Genomic DNA, 18,074 nt, shown 5'->3' on the forward strand with positions numbered 1-18,074 from the left:
GTATGTCGGCTCGCAGAGATCTACTCAAAGGCCTCGGCCAAGACCACGGGCCGCCACGCGTGTGTGCGTGTGTGTGTGTGTGTGTGTGCTGCAATTAGACGGGCAGTGAACGGCCTGCATGGAGCTGAACAGTTGAGGCTGATTGTGGAAATAACAGGCAACTGAGGAATGATTTCCATATGACAGATAGAGGCTAGTTAGTCTGAGTCAAAGTGTAGCTTTAAGGGCTGTCCATCCATTCAAATATTTAATCACAATTAATCACCCATTGTTTTATCTGTTCAAAATGAACCTTAAAGGGAGACTTGTCAAGTATTTAATACTCTTATTAACATGAGAGTGGACAAATATGCTGCTTTATGCAAATATATTTATTATTGTAAATCAATGAACAACACAAATCAATGACAGATATTGTCCAGAAACCCTCACAGGTACTGCATTTAGCATAAAACAATATGCTCCAATCATAACATGGCAAACTGCAGCCCAACAGGCAACAACAGCTGTCAGTGTGTCAGTGTGCTGACTTGACTATGACTTGCCCCAAACTGCATGTGATTATCATAAAGTGGGCATGTCTGTAAAGGGGAGACTCGTGGGTACCCATAGAACAGTGACCAAATAATAAATAAAGTCATAAGTTTATGATAAAAAAAGTTGTAATATTATGAGAATAAAGTGATAATATTATAAAGTAGTAATTGTACGTGTTATTTTAGAGGGTAAATAGTGTGAAAATGAGGAACGTGGAGCATCTTGTGAAGTTCTACTTTAGTTTGAGTTTCACAAATAACCAAATACTTTATTCTACATACTACATCTACTACATCTTTTGGCTCATCAGCACCACATTATCATCAGGATCAGGACGTGGAAAAGATGTGAAAGAAACTGAGTTTATTCTGAAGAAAGAACCAAACGGACCTGTTGGGGAAACTAACTCTTTAGAGGAGGAGGACATTACATTTTATCTCGTAAAGTTACGACTTTATTTCTCGTAAAGTTATGACTTTATTTTCATTAAATTACGACTTTTTTCTCGAAATCTCCGATTTTTTTTTCACTCAGTGTGGCCTTGATACTCCGTCGTACCACACAGCCTGAAATACTTGACATTTATATGCAAGGTTCAGATGATCCTAATAGTAGTTTTGTTCTCCCTCTCTCAGATGTGCAGCGTGCTACCTATCAGGGTTTTACACACACACACACACACACACACACACACACACACACACACACACACACACACATACACACATTCAGATTGTAACTTAAACACCTTTAGCTTCTAATCCCTCTAATTCAATAGATGTGATGCAGCAGGATTAAGCCCTGCTTAGACATGCTTTGTTAGGGTTCAGGTTTGGACCCTGGAGAGCACTTGAGGAGCTACAGTATGTATGGGAAACACACTCTCACACACACACACACACAGCTCAGTGGTTAAGCAGGTATAGTGGTGTCGGGGGTGCGGGGGGTTTGCTCCAGCCTCCCAGACCAGAAAGCCAGCGCTGCAGATTTAGCTGAAAGCTTTTCTGTGAGTAACTGAGCTGAGAGTGAATCCTCTAACCTCACTGAGAAGGAGGCTGACTACAACAGCAGGTTTCCATCTGAGTACATTTCAAGACGTTATAATGAATTAGAGAAACTGAAAGGAAAAATCAATCATATCTTCAAAACAGCATGTCTCGAAATAACGTGTAAATCACAGTAAAAGAATTTGTCGGCCCCTACTCACAAAGTATGATCAATGCCAGCTGACTAATGGATGCTCATTCTTTAGTTAAAACAAAGACTTGACGCAGCTCCTCTTGAATCAAAAGTACTCTCCAACACCTGCAAACAGCCGCGTGTAGAATCAGTGGACTCTCACTTTAAACAGACTCAAGGGCAGCATGCTATAAAATCATGAATATTATCAACTTCATGTTTGCTGTCTATCAGTCTGATGTTTTGGGAAAATCTAATTCTCAGTTTTTCCCGCCACGCCACAGCGGCGGGGCTCATCATGTGTTGGTTGGATGCATAATGTGTGTTAGAAAGTGTTTGTTATATCACACCGTGCATGCTGTATTTACTCAGCATCAGAAGGCATCAGCTGGACTCGCTGCGCTGGTCATTATTTCACAAATTGGATGCTGCTGCTGATCTGATGAGGCTGTAAAAGATGAATACAATAATGTGCAGTAATATTTCACATTTTGTTTTGCACACACAGGTTATGTTGGAAGAAATGACAGTAAATTATTACACGGCTTTGTTGTATACTCAATTCTGATTGGTCAATCACGGCGTTCTACGGTCTGTTATTTCTTTATAACAGCTGATGTCGGACTCTGGAGGACCATTTTTGTGTCAAATTATAGATTTTTTAAGTAAGTAGCTGTGTAATAAGCGGGATAATGTACAGCAATGTGCATTGTGCATGCACCCCATCACTGCAAATTCCCCTGCTGTGGGACTAATAATGGATTATCTTAATTTATCTTATCTCACCTCGTTACCCATTAACTGCAGATTATACATAACAACATTATATTCCCCCCAGGCATCTGGGGCCGGTTCGTGATCCAGCTGTGGGAATTTACAATCATCAAATCAGGATTAAAAACAGTTCAAGACTGCAGATGTTCACCACGAGTCGAGTAAAATCAGGCTAATCAATAGTTAGCTCGTTAGCAGTAAACACAGAGCACAGCTGAGGCTGATGGGAATGTCTTCAGCTCTGCAGGTATTTGGTCATAAACCAGACCATTGGACGACATGTTGACCTGTTGGTGGCGCGAGATGAATAGTCAGAGGATCACCACAGCGATTACAGTTCATGAATGTCTGAACAGTGCAGAACCCGTTTAGGCAACAAGACTAGTTGGTTAGGTTTAGGAGAACATTGTGGTTTGGGTTAAAAGCTACGCTAGTTATGTAACTTACACACGTTGGCGTTGGTGAAGTACGTCAGTTGCATAACAAAAGGAAGGTAAAATAAGCCAATGTTGACTTGGTTTCACACGGGACACTAACAGTGGCCTCCTGGGTGAGTCCTGTGTTTGTTAGATCCATCCCTCGACCTCCTCCCTACATAGACTGTGTCGCTCTTTATACTACGTCACCTGACTTCCTTAGAAGAAGCCCTGCGTGTTACAATTACAATGCATTACTTTTTGTAGGTAAAAGTACGAACAGTGGATGAGAACAGCCTGATTAAAGGCCTGGTTGACAATGTTCTCCAGTCTCCACTATCTGTTCTATTGGTTGAAATGGTCTTTACTCCCCGACAGCGATCCATTACTGATGAGCTCTGAAAAAGGACCGGAAAAGAGCCGTCATCTGTAGCTTCTGTAATCCTGTAAAAACGTCTACCGATCACTGCATCGCGGTCCGCTTGGAAAGAACCAATCAGATGCCTCCCTGCCTCCCTGCTCGTACTCTACCCTTGGCGTGCACCAGCCTGAACTCAAAGCGCGTTGCCACCGCACTTTTCCTGGAGAATGGGAAAGAAAAGTCAGCCCTGCAGTAGCACTGCCGCGGTTACTTGTCATGAGGTAGTGTTGTTGAGTTGAGGTCCTCTCTCCACTCTGTGTCTGTGAAGTAGTTATAATGGACTTATGCTAAATTTTGGCGAGAAAAACTGTCATGTCCATTTTCAAAGGGGTCCCTTGACCTCTGACCTCCAGATCAGTGAATGTAAATGGGTTCTATGGGTACCCACGAGTCTCCCCTTTACAGACATGCCCACTTTATGATCATCACATGCAGTTTGGGGCAAGTCATAGTCAAGTCAGCACACTGACACACTGACAGCTGTTGTTGCCTGTTGGGCTGCAGTTTGCCATGTTATGATTGGAGCATATTGTTTTATGCTAAATGCAGTACCTGTGAGGGTTGTTGTTTTTTATCATTGTTTTGTGTTGTTAATTGATTTACAATTATAAATATATACATACATTTACATAAAGCAGCATATTTGTCGACTCCCATGTTGATAAGAGGATTAAATACTGGACATATCTCCCTTTAAGGTTCATTTAGAACTGATAAAAAATGTTCTAATCGATTGACAGCTCTACAATAAAATCAACTGAACACACAGACAAGATATTCCACGGCAGCTTCCAGTACAACAGCAATAATAATCTGAGCAAAACAAAACTCCGTGCAGAGACATCCATCGTTACGATTCCAGTGACAGGTGATGAAGCTGTGCAACATGTCACACTGCAGGTAATGATGTTGTTTCAGAAGGAGGAGGAGGAGGAGGAGGACAGACTGAGTGATGTCCCATCTGACAAATAATGCGTCGCGCAGATTCCTCCATCTCATTTTCGCATCTTCTCCCTCGCGTTGCTAGGTGAGATACGAGTGAAGGATGCGAGGAGGAAAAAATAAAGACCTGGAAGAGGAACCCAGAGGGGCCCAGATCCCCGACACAATCCACACACACGATTATACACATGCTCGCAGGATAAACAGCTCACAGAACAAAGACACAGATGCAGTGTAACATGCACATTTTCACACAAACATCATGCTTTATGTTCACCTTCAGTTATGCACACACACACACACACACACACACACACACACACACATACATGCAGCATCTCTATTGATCTGTGACCATAGAAACCAGCTGGTTGCAGTCAGACAGCAGTTGCTATGCAGTGTGATGTTGTGGATATACTATTCTCTCTCTCTCTCTCCATTTTCTTTCTTCCCCTCCCTCCCTCCTTTACTGTAAAAAAACAAAGCTCCATTTTTCATCTCTATTGGTCGGTCATCTTCTTCCAGCCACATCCTCCTCCCTCCCTCCTCCGATCTGACACTGTGGACATAGAGTCAGGGGAGGAGGAGGAGGAGGAGGAGGAAGGGAGTGGGGGAGAGAAATAAATGTTCCTGCAAAGATGACAAGATCTAAGCCGGATCAGAGGAGATGGAGTTTCTGTGAAAGTGTGACAGCTGGTGTGAGAGAGAGTATGTGAAGGAGGGATGGAAAGAGAGGAGGAGACGGTGCCGAGTAGGACGGAGAGATAGATCTTCACTCCGGAGGTCATGTTTGTGTTTAAACTGTACTTTTTTATTTATATATAAAACCTGATCTTTTCTGCTTTCTTTAGCCGGTGAAAATCTACCGTTTAATAGTGGAATGGTAGATTAAAGGGAGGCAGATAAAGGAGGAGGATCTCATTCACTTTATTGATACCAGCGTTTGACTAAATGTGTCCTGGATACTCAACGTGTTCAGCTTCTGTTTTCACCCTCAACACGTTGCCAATGTTACAAACACCTTTTTGCAGTTGTAGATTAAACGGTCAAGTCTCTTATTCCCCCATTTATTAGCCAATATTGCCACCCTCTGGATCTTTGTTTAAACACTCCTCTCAATCTTTATTGATTGATGTCAGACGGGAGCCGCTGACAGTTTTAGGAGCCCATATTTTTTGGCTTCAATCACTGATTGACTCAAATTATCGGTAAATATTTATATAATTCACTGTAGATTTTAAATATACATAAAACAAATATCACTTCTGTTTTTTTACAATTTAAATTCAACGTGTATTAACATTTCTTTTTTGTTTTTAAAACAAATATTGAAACCAGAAAAATAAAATAACATAAGAAATTGATAATTATAGAAAAAAAAATGTGGTAATTACTGTATATATTATTGCTAATGAACCTATCCTTGTATCAAATATACTTTAAGTACATAATAATAATAATAATAATTATAATTATAATAATGAGTAAATGAAAATATAAAAATATAAGATACATTCAAAGTAATGATTGAAATAATAAAGAAAAATGAATAGAAAATAGAAAAAAAAACATAAAAGCATGTAAAAAAAAAAAATATATATATATATATATATATATATAATAAATCTGAATGGGTCAGTAGCAATCATGCTTTGAAGAAATAATAATAGTAGAAAACAAAACTGCATTTGTTTTTTCAGCACAGTAACTCTACTCTGGTCGACCAGCAGCTGAACAGCTGTGATGAACTCATTGTGTGTTACCTGCCCTGCAACGGACCGCAGATAGACAAAGTTAACAGCCAGCTGGTGAAGAAAGTGGACATAAAACAGAGCAGACAAGAGTGAATATCTGACTCCAATGACCAGAAAAAGGGCTCCAAATGGATACTAATGTTGCTCTGTGTCTGCTGGATGTGTAAATAGGTGATTTTTAACTCATTCACAAAGTACAGTACAGGACTGTGTACACTCGAACACTGTTATTTACCGTGTATATAATGTTTTTTAAGTAAAATATATCAAACATTGAATGACATCAGATCTAAAATGTTATTCCTTAATTTATCGCAGAGATTTCAAAAGTGGCAGATAAAGTTTCTGAGTGGCAGACAGTGAAAAGAGTTCATTTCAGACCCTGTTTGCATGTATATATTGACAGTGTGAGGACAGGTGTAACTTCTCCTTTATTGATAATTCTCCCAAAAAAACACTTAACATGACAAAAGTTCAAATGTCCTGAAGTGTTATTGGGTTGTATCCTGTAGGAGGCGGCTCAGTCTCATGTGTGGTAGCATTTGTAAAGTGCTATTTGTCAACAGTTTCACCGTCCACAGAACGCCTCTCCTCCCTACAGCGGTGATTTGTAAACTGCCGTTATCGGTCACAAATGGGATGTGGGTATTGATCTGACTCTGCTGTGTTTTGGCAGATTCCCGAGCGGACCGCGCTGACAGACGGAAGCTCTTCAGACACTACACCGTGGGCTCGTACGACAGCTTCGATGCCTCCAGGTGAGACCTCACACGCAGAGTAAACATTCAACACAACAATCTTTAAAGCTTTTTGATTGGTTCAAAATGTTTCTGTTAAATTTAAAGTCTTTATGTCGACCTGTTTGGTTTTAAATCGTCAGTTGATGGAAACCTCTCCTCTGTTCCTGAGTGTGGAAAAGTGAAAAATAGTAGTAGGAAGAGAGGACTTAGGATGCAATCGTGTCCTTTCAGCTAAGTGAGAACGTCCCGTCTAATGGTACCTGACGTTGAATCTAAAGGTTCTCACCGTCTTCCGCTCTTAAGTTATTCTGCTCGACTCTCCTCTTCTGTCACTTCAATGCATAAGAAACAAGGATGGATGTGTGTGTGAGAGAGAGAGAAAGACAGCGCGTGTATATTCTCCAGCGTGAACAATTAGAAGACTCAATCCCACGTGAGCTGAACGTCCTTCAGCAGGAGCATGAATGAGCTCTGGGTTGTTTGATCACACCAGGTCATCCGTCCGTCATCATCAGGCATGCAGCAGCTGTAGAACTAAATACATTACTGCAATTTTAAAGTACTTGTACTTGAGTTTTTCCATTTCTTTTGCTACTTCATAGGTCAAGGTCAATATTGTGCTTTTTACTCCACCGTATTTATCTGACAGCTATAGTTACTAATTACTATACAGATTCCGTTTTTACACTCAACATATATGATATTGATGCCTGGTTATAGATTAAACTACCTATATAGGTGTTAAGACACTAAAATGCTTGAAATATATCAATGAATATATTAAGAAATAATCCATTCATGTAATATCTAGGTCTGGCAATCGTTTAAAATATTTAATTGCGATTAATCGCATGATCATCCATATTTAATAGCGATGAATCGGAAATGAATTGCACGATTTTTTGTCTTTTCAAAATGTACCTTAAAGTGAGATTTATCAAGTATTTAATCCTCTTATCAACATGGGAGTGGACAAATATGCTGCTTTATGTAAATGTATGTATATATTTATTATTTGAAATCAATGAACAACACAAAACAATGACAGATATTGTCCAGAAACATCATTTTAGAATCATTTTAAGTCCTGGTCAATGTCATCGTCATTCCTTTTTTAATGATTCTTACCCGACAGTCTGTCATCAACTAATGAAACAGGCTTCCACAAGATGGTAATGTACATCTGAAGCCTGGAGTCTGTGAAGTCCTGTAAATCATTTCTTTAGGATCCAACATAGCAAACATGCTCTGATATCTATTCTACCAAAGTGATGGAGGAGATTTACAGTAACTACTGTTGGGCACACAGTGGCCTTTTTGTCAGTTTTAAATTACTTCTGCTCTCTGTGCACTGCGAGACAAAATGTCAGGCCCGTGTAGTAATATATAAAATGTGTGTGGTGATAAGGCTGCGAAGGACAGCGTGACATTTCCCTCATTACTTTGCTGAATTTCTTCGGGCAGGACTCTGAACATGCTGGAAGGTGTCTTTACAGTTAAGTGTCCAATATGGGTCAAGGTGAACCATCTCTCACCCGGTGCAGCGACGGAGGCTGGTTGGCCCAGTGTGAATTGTTGCGTAGACTAAAGATGTGACTTTAAAGAACACACTGTACAAATGTAATAGTTTTAAGCCCAACCATGTTGATGTTTCCTAAACCTAACTGTAGTAGTTTTGTTGCCTGAACCTAAGCAAAAAAAGTGACACCGAGGGGTCGGACAGAGCGTCAGTATGTGACGAGTTGGGATGAAAACGCGCTGATTGTCTTATGAGGAAAGCTAATCAGACATGAAGTGTAATCATAAAAACAAATCTAAGCTGGGGGCATTTCAGCCAGATTTTCACCTCACACCTGTTTGACAGAGTAGATTTCCTCCAATTTTAATCATTGCAGCCTTCTATATTTAATAAAAAAGATCTTATTATGAGAAAGAGTTTTCTTGTAACACATTTTAGGAAATAGAGCAGTTTGTTTTCATAGTGGCAGCAGTAGAAATGTTCCCATGTGTTTGTTGCTGACTCTTCAACGCTGCATGTCCTGATGATGGTGTAAGACTGAAAGCTTTGACCTGACAACTCAAACTTTTGCACTGAGACGGTGTTCGGCATCTTTTCCATGACTCTTCAAATCTGACTCGTGGACAGACGATCCCTCGCCGCTGCCTCAGTCAGCAGCGGCGAGGGTGAGAAGGAGAGGTTAGGAAAGCCAGATGTGGATTTCTGTACATGATGCATCAGCTCTCTGCCGTCTGAGAGAAAAACGCTGATGACGCCGGCGCCCGGAGGAGTCGTCGTAGAGTCACACGGCACATGGCACAAATGAAAGCGTGCGGAGGAATGAGGCAGAGTACGCTGGCCGCATTCAAAGCATGCCATTGAGAGGTTAGAAGGCCTCGTCCTCGTCCACGATGACTGATAGTTTACTGTGCATCACAATTTCCTCCAGCAGCCATCTGTCATGCAGCATAATAGCTCGGTAACCACCGTGCCCTTGAGCCAGACCTCCAAACTCCGATAAAAAGTTTCACGTGGACAGCAGGAGATGAATGGTCTGACTGATTACGTCGCATACAGACCCTCTCTCTCCTCTAGACTATAAATACACGGCAGACTCCCACGTTTGGAGCCCAGATTGAGGCAGCGTGGTCCCCGGGGAAAGCTTCCACTTCATCCCCGTACAGCCTGTCCAACAGCATGTCCCACATCCTGCACGCTCCACTTTGTTTTGATAGAGCAGCCCCCCACCCCCCGCCCTCGTCTCATCACTTGTTGAACAAGATGACACCTTCGATAAACTGTCAAAGCCCGTTTGTGCACGCTGCGGCGCGCTGACCTATTGAAGCTGCCACCGTGTCAGATTTGGGGCGATGAGGGTGTGATTACCAGCGGCCGCCCACTACGGGCCAGAGAGTGTATGCGTATGTGTGTGTGTTGGTGTGTGTGTGTGTAAGGGAATGCTGGGAGATAACCTTCAGTGTGTCAGCAGTGCAGGCCTTCTTCCTCTCTAGACAGATTGCGTTGCTAAGGGAACTGTTGCTAGGATGGCAGTCGCACCTCTCTCTCCTTCTTTATTCTCCCCCCTCTCTCTCTCTCTCTCTCTCTCTCTCATCCCACGTGTCTTTTCAGTGTAATCCTTCCTCCTAATATAAGCTGAATGATGCACCCTTTACCGCAAACACCTCAGGATGGCTCAAACTTGGCCTTTTGAGTTGCACCTCTCCCCAGCTCTTATCACATGACTCTGATCAGTGTCAGCACGCCAGGCCCGGCCATGATTACTGCAGGGAAATGAGAGGATGGAACGTACCATTTTATTATTATTATTATTCCAAAAAACAAGCGACCTGCGGGAGAAAAAAAAAAGCTGTTCCTGGTTGACATATTCTGAGCTCCGGGGGAAGATTAGACAGTTTACTGCTGAGTCAAGACTTTAATTTTGGATTAATCCTTCTGTAGAAGCGTCATCACCATATGGAGGATTCCTCATATAGCTACACAACAACAGCAACACACAGCTGCTATTATTGTTAGTTAAAGGGAGGAAATGGGAGACATAATGTCATATGCATTTTGTAATATATTCATTTCAAGCTGCAGTTGCAGGCTGACTGCACAGCATTTTAACAAATACATCTAAAATAAATCTGAAGTTATTAGCTATAAACATTTGTTTAGGCAGGCAAAGAGGATAATTTTACCCGGGTTTTTGGTAATTTGATTACCACATTTTTGCCCCCGAGCTAATCCAGACATGCAGATCTATCTAGTTATAGCCTATAAAAGTTACAATAATAGAGTATTCCTGTAGACAATTAGTTTATGTTAGAGCTGTCAATCGGTTCAAATATTGAATCGTGAATAATCGCAAATTAATCACACATTGATTGATTGATGATGACAGATTTGTCAAGTATTTAATACTCTTATCAACATGGGAGTGGACAAATGTGCTGCTTTATGCAAATGTATGTATATATTTATTACTGGAAATCAATTAACAACACAGAACAATGACAGATATTGATCCAGAAACCCTCACAGGTACTGCATTTAGCATAAAACAATATGCTCAAATCATAACATGGCAAACTGCAGCCCAACAGGCAACAACAGCTGTCAGTGTGTCAGTGTGCTGACTTGACTTTGACTTGCCCCAAACTGCATGTGATTATCATAAAGTGGGCATGTCTGTAAAGGGGAGACTCGTGGGTACCCATAGAACCCATTTACATTCACTGATCTGGAGGTCAGAGGTCAAGGGACCCCTTTGAAAATGACCATGACAGTTTTTCCTTCCTCCAGTTTGGAGCGTTATTTAACCTCCTTAGCAACGGGCTAGTATGACATGGTTGGTACCGATGGATTCATCCGGTTTTCTAGCTTCATAGGATACCATATTATCATAGATCATAAATGGCATATTCACTTAACTTTAAAATTGAGCGCACTACAACCTAAAAAGTTGCGTTAATGCGTTAAAGAAATTAGTGGCTTTCGTGTTAAACATTTATGTGCGTCTGATTTTCTTTAGACTTTAAAGGGGCTCTATGTAAGAATCAGAAACTGCTCGTTGACATTGACACCTGTGGCTGTTAAGTCAACGACAGTTAGCGTCCTGTTGCGCTTATGCTCGTAAACGAAGCTCCCTCCATGAATCGAAGGCCCGGCCAATGTTGATCCTAGTTTTCACCCGACGTCGGTCACATTCCTGTTTTGCAAGACGAGCTTCAACTAGATATTAGAGTTAGTTTTTTTGTTCCTCCGTGGAGTTTGTGTTGGGAGTCTGAGTTGTGGTGGGGGTGCTGGTCGTTTATTGGCAAGTGTGGACTCCATTTCTAACCGAACATTAGCTACGGTTGCACACTGTTAGCCCTGTAAGCGGAGCTGAAAATAAAGACCCTCGCGAGCGTGCATGACTTCACGTGTTGTATTTTCCCGGTATAAACCGGCCCGGGTTCATCACATTAAAAGCAGTCTACAGGCTGATAGAGGAAACCCAGAAAGTCGCGGAAGGTCTTTTTTTAGATTAGGTTACAACCTGTTCACACACTGGCAATAAAAAAGTGTGTAAAAAGTTACAAACGGTCCCTTTAAAGGGAGGCTGAAGCAGGAAAAGCACTAGGATCAGATCTAAATCATGTTCATGGAGAGACCTTGGTCTGGTCAGCTAACATTACTGCCAAGCAGCTGAAATATAGAGTGATATTGTGCTTTTAGCTGACGTGTGTCGCCTCACTGTTTTGAGCGATGCTCGTTCATGTCTATGTAGAGCGAGCACAAGGCGAACCCGATGCTGACTTTCGTTGACTTAACGGCCACAGGTGTTGCTGTTAACAAGATATTTCTGATTCTTCCAAACAGTCCCTTTAAGTTTCTTTTACTACCTATATATGGTATCCAAACATATTGCTGTAACAAACCCCTACATCTGTGTTTCTTAGTGTCTTCACTATGAAGTTATTTGATGTAAGTTTGCTGTAGATACACGGGGGGGGGGCAGCTTTTAGAATGAAAGCTTTCTTTACAAAGGGAATAAATGAGATTGATTCTAATAAAGTGTTGATTGGGAAACAAGAAGGACAGACATGTTAATTAATTAATCAATTAAGTGATCAGTCAGTGATCAGGCAGTAAATTAGACCATATGACACCCCACCGTTCACACACCCATCTCTCTCTCTCTCTGCCACACACACACACACACACACACACACACACACACCCTCCCCCTCCCCACCAGCCAGTCGGTAGCTGATTGCACATTGCAGAGCAGCGCACACCTAGACATCCATCCATTCACACCGAGGCTCTGCTGCTCCATCCCTCTCTCTCTCTCTCTCTCTCCATCCGTCTCTCTCTCTCTCTCTCTCTCTCTCTCTCTCTCTCTCTCTCTCTCTCTCCACCACCTCCACCCCCCCATCCCGGAGAGCTCCAGCCTTCCTTCCCCGCCTCATCATGAGCCATTAGCCGCTACCGCCACCAGCTCTGATGTCGCAGCAGCAGCAGCAGCATCAGCACCACCGTTACCGGGGGTAACCGCGCTGCAGACCGGAGGGAGAGGCGGCTGCAGCGGCTGCAGCGGCGGCGGAGGGAGGAAGGGAGGGAGGGAGGCGCGTCTCTTTCGTCGTCTCCCTTTTTTTTTTTTTCCTTCTCTTTTTTTCCCTCTCTTGTGGAGATGCTGTGTCCGGGCTGCCGGGGCCGCTGTCATCCCGTCTGATAGAGATAGAGGAGGAGGAGGAGGAGGTGGGGTGGGGTCGGGGTTGCCCTGCCCTGCCCTGGCCGGACTAGGACTAGGACTAGGACTAGGACTAGGACTAGGACTAGCTCTCCTCCAGCAGCATGAACCTCCACTCGGGCAGGGCGTCCGTGGCCATGCTGCGGATGATGGGCTGTGCTAACGGGCGCTCTGCTCGCCATCTCCTCCACAGTGACTGCGTGGTGGACGAGAAGACCGTGGTGCTCCAGAAGAAGGAGAATGAGGGATTTGGCTTCGTCCTGCGAGGGGCTAAAGGTAGGAACATTTATTCATTTATTCACTTTTTTGTGCTTTTTTTTTTCTCCAAAAATCAGCATCAGTCTCCTCTAACACAACCTGTAGCACTAATCATACCACCAAGATTCAACATGTGCACTTATACTTGCATAATGTTCTCTGGTGCTATTTAATGTGCAGCATCTTATAGAGCTTTGTGTATGTGTGTGTGTGTGTGTGTGTGTGTGTGTGTGAGAGAGAGAATGCATGGATTAATGTGCAGCATCTTATAGAGGTGTGTGTGTGTGTGAGAGAGAGTGCATGGAGTGATGCTGTAGCCCCCTCCATCCTCCATCCTCCAACAAGAGCATGCAAAAACATGCAAATAAGTTCTGCTATCAAAATACATTTGAAAGCAACTTTATTGTGACTTCCCCTGGAGCCCCGTGCACACACACACACACACACACACACAGTGATGGCATCACTGTGTTGTCATCAGGGCTGCACATTTTTATATTCACGTTTTTGTAAAAGGTTTAATCCACCTCTTTGCTCTGACGTAAACATCTGTAATATGACATCATCGAGAAGAAATCCAAATCTGCTAAACAGGTTTTATGTTTGTCGAGTACCTGCCTGCCTCACAGCGCCAGCCAGCATCATCTACCTCTTCCCACCACATCATCATCATCATCATCATCATCATGAGTTGCTGTGATACGAGTGGCCTATCTATCCATCCGTGGCAGTTTGTTTGATATTTCACCATGCAGGCCGTGAGATTGGCTCTAAAAATAGCCAGTTTGAGCTGCTGCGTCGGTTTCTATGACGATTCTCGCCATGTCATAATCCACGTTGCATTCCACAACTGTGCGGTGCGGTTCAATTGGTCTAACGCCGCCGTAGTTACTGTTGAGAGGTAAATTTAGTACGTTCTGTTTTTGAAGACGTATACAGAGAGAGAGAGGAAGAGGGGGGAGGCAGAGACGGAGAGAGAGAAAGAGGGATTTGGCTTTGGAAAAACAAGAGGAATGTTCTAGTCATTCTGACACACTCTGCTATCACCCCGGGGAACTGACCCAGCCGAGCTTATCCTGCACGGGGGTGAACACACACACACAAACACTCACTGATGCTCGAGCTGTCACATAAGCTTACATCCTCTTCTGCTCTCTGCGTCTCTGCTGTATTTTTTTTGCTCTCCATCCATCTCTCTCTCTATCTCTCTTCTCTGTCTCCATCTCAATGTCACACACCTAAAGAAACATCACATCATGTAAATACCCCCACCAAACCCTCTCTATACGTGCTCCCGGGCTGTGTCTTCCGGTAGGAGGATGAGTTTATAGGAAGTGTCACTTGTCACCACTGGTTTCTCCCCGCCGCAATATTCTTTAACCTTCCCGAGAGCGAGAGAGGGAGGATGGGCTGAGAGCATGTGTGTGTGTGTGGAGAGAATGGAGCCATTGTACAGTACAGGCTGGACGGTTAAACTGGGGTCATATCACACAATCTTCCTCTCTTGAGTCTTAACGAAGGAAGAATCTAAGATCTTTTCCCAATTTGGTATTACAGAAGCAAGCCCTAACTAGGCTTTAGGAAATCCTAAATATCCAACATCGCTTATCAACTTTTATGTCTGTTACCTATGGCAACCGATGCTACTTTTCATCATCTCATCTCGCTGAGTAAAACAACTTTGCAACCTTTGTTTTTCTCATTGAAACATACTGAAACACACATTACCTACAAAAAGATTGGAGCAAAAACAACAACGGGCACTTAAAGCTTCAGTAGGCAACAAGTTTTTGGCATCATTGGGCAAAAAATGTCATAATAACCTTTATCAGCATATTGTAATTCAAGTGTTCTGAGAGAGACTTCTGCACCTCCTCATGGCTCTGTTTTCAGACTTTAAAGGTCCCATATTGTAAAAGTGAGATTTTCAGGTCTTTTACATTATAAAGCAGTTTTAAGTGCTTTATAAATACTGTTAAACTATCAAAACGCTCAATATACGGAGAAACACACACAGCAGCCCGTATTCAGAAATTGTGCATTTGAAATGAGCCGTTAGGATTTCTGTCCATTTGTGATGTCACAAATATACAATATTTAGACCATTACACGGTTTTAAACATTCTAAATGTGTCCCAGTTTATTTCCTGTTGCAGTGTATGTAAATAACATCAGCTGACAGGAAGTAAACATGGACCCAAGCTGTTGCCTAGCAACGCAATTCCATTGCAATTCCGTTGAAATGCGCTAAAACGGAGCATTTCAGGCAGAAAGGTAAATACAGGTATATTCAGGCCGACAGTACGAGGAACATAATGTGTTTTTTGAACATTACAGCATGTAAACATGTTCTATTAGAAACACAAAATATAAGTATGAACCTGAAAATGAGCACGATATGGAACCTTTAAGAAATCTAGCCCGTGACGGGAGACTTTGGCCAATCACAGCTCATTTCAGGGAGAGATAGAGAGAAAGCGTTCCTATTGGCTGTGCTCCGGCTGGCGGGCGGTGCTTGGTATTTCCTCAGCGGATCTCAACATGGCTGCTGGGTCACAAACTTTCTCATTTTACAGCTAAACAGTGCACTACAAGATGTTTCTGAAAGTATTTGAGGAGAAAAACATTTAATTACAGTAACAGGTTATTGATACATATTTGATCAGAGACAGCAGACTCCATCAAACAACGCTAATCAATAAGCTGTCTGTTCCCTCTCCTTCATTAAATATCCTAAAAAACACACAAATGGATTTTTAAAGGTGCACAGAGACTCTTGAATATCTCATGAGAATTCCCACAAAGCCGGTCCTTTCTGACACCACAGACTTTTTAAAAATATTATAATTTATTAAAGGAATACTTTGGGAATAATGCTTGTTTGTTGTCAATCAGATTAAGATGTATATATCTGCTTTATTCTGGTGAGTTTCTGTGTGTTACAAACTAGCAACGTTAGGTTAGCACAAACACTGGAAGCAGGAGGAAACTGTCAGCCTCCATCAAAAGTAACACAACAACAAAAATATGTCCGAAAACGTCTATATTTACACATGACATGTTGTCAGCAGCACACCTGGGTGTCCCTCTCTAAGGATCAGGTCCAGCTGCTGTTAGTCAGGAATCTAATGCTGCATCCTCTCAGTGTTGCGATGGGAAAACCTCCTCGTTCAGGCATCAATTATCCAGAGATGCTTTTGCTTCACTAACCGTGTTACCACATGTACGTCCATGGTGAAGAGAGAGAGAGTCACACCATGTAAACAGGCAAAATGAGCTATTGTGTTGCGTATTTGTAGCAGTTCATTAACAAGTGAAAGTGAGATAGAAACACGGCGTGTCTAATTCATTTTTAATTAGCTGAACTGAATGTATTAGAGTTAATATTGGATTTTTATTTAGATTGAACTGCCAGTTAAGTCTTTGCAGCCTGATATCTCCCAAATCAGAATTACAGCTAGAAGGCTGACAGGAAGGTTTTCTCTCCCCCACCTCCTCTCCCCCTTATAATTACAGTCTGTATTATATGACATGAAAATAAAATAAATACGCAAGCTAAGACAGATGAATGCGACAGTTTTGGAGTTGCTGGAAGCCATATGTTTATGAAGGGTGGGAAAATAAATGGATTCACCTATGTATCACAATTATTTTTTTATGATTTTGAAATTTTTAAAGACAGAATGGATATATTTGCTTCATGAGTCTATGTGGAGGTAGAAGGAAGTTACTGCTTTTATTGTTATAGTCTGAGTAACGTGACGTCATATCCGTTCCATATCCGTCAACCAAAACAAACCGCAGCGAGCCAAAACAAGAAAGTAGAAAAACATCGGAGAGTCTGCGTGGATACAAGCTGCACCTTCACATGTTAAATCCAGCGTGGTAAACACTACACATCCAGTAAAGGATGGAAACACATTGACAGGAAAAGCAGAGCTAGACATCACGGCTAAAGCTGCATGCTAACTTCTAAAAAAGTATGTCTGAAAATAAGTCAGAACAAAGGCTGAAAAAAGTCAGAAAAAAGACGAAATGTGTCTGAAAATTCTTTTAAAAAAGGCTGAAATATTTCTGAAAAAATGCCAATGTACGAAATATGGCCCAAAAAATTTCCCAAAAAAGGGCCGAAATATATCAGAAAAAAGCCAAAAAAGGTTGAAATATGTTCAAACAAAAGTCCGAAATATGTCAGAAAAAAGGCTGATATATGTCTGAATAAAAGTCTGAAAAATGTCTGAAATATGTCAGAAAAAAAAGTCAGAAATAGTTAGCAGGAAACGTTATCGTCTGGCGGTAACGTGCGGTCAATCCGGCTGTCGCTCTCATCTCCGTGGTCAAATGGGCCGACGCTGCGACTGTAGAGCACCCAGATACTGACATTTATGTTCTCTGCATTGAAACGGCCCCGATGGAGCTGACCATGGATGGATAAAGAGAACGGAGCTGACGGGAGAGCTAGAGACCACCTTGGAGAAGTTAGAAGATAGTAACTACGCCTGGTTTTCAAAATAAGGTGTTAACAAAGGGAACTGTATAAACAAAATACATATATGGAAATAAGATTGGATTATATTCACCAGAAGTATAAAACATTACATGTCCCTTAATAATTAAAAAGAAAATAGCACTAATCTGTGAGGGAAATGTCTTCATTCTTTGATTTTTGTGCTGCTGGACATTTAATGCCTGACAATGACTGATATATTTGACTTCTCTGACTAAATACATGCTGAAAATCAAACATTTTTACTGGATTAATTTAGATATTTTCCAAAGTAAAAGCCAGTAGAAGTGTATGACGTATGGCGATACAT

General features: G+C 42.0%; 1 protein-coding gene across 4 annotated transcripts in view; it reads left to right on the forward strand.

Moving 5' to 3' along the window:
* LOC119503463 (SH3 and multiple ankyrin repeat domains protein 2-like) overlaps positions 1-18,074 on the forward strand; it is a 236,632-nt gene that overhangs the window by 157,675 nt on the left and 60,883 nt on the right. For all 4 annotated transcript variants that reach the window (XM_037795273.1, XM_037795280.1, XM_037795288.1 and 1 more), the window contains exons 15-16: positions 6,700-6,781; positions 13,193-13,275. In XM_037795273.1, coding sequence (XP_037651201.1) covers positions 6,700-6,781; positions 13,193-13,275 — 165 coding nt within the window. The remainder of the gene's footprint in view (positions 1-6,699; positions 6,782-13,192; positions 13,276-18,074) is intronic.

The sequence above is a fragment of the Sebastes umbrosus genome, chromosome 2 (assembly GCF_015220745.1).
Source record: "Sebastes umbrosus isolate fSebUmb1 chromosome 2, fSebUmb1.pri, whole genome shotgun sequence".
In the NCBI taxonomy this organism is placed as follows: domain Eukaryota; kingdom Metazoa; phylum Chordata; class Actinopteri; order Perciformes; family Sebastidae; genus Sebastes; species Sebastes umbrosus.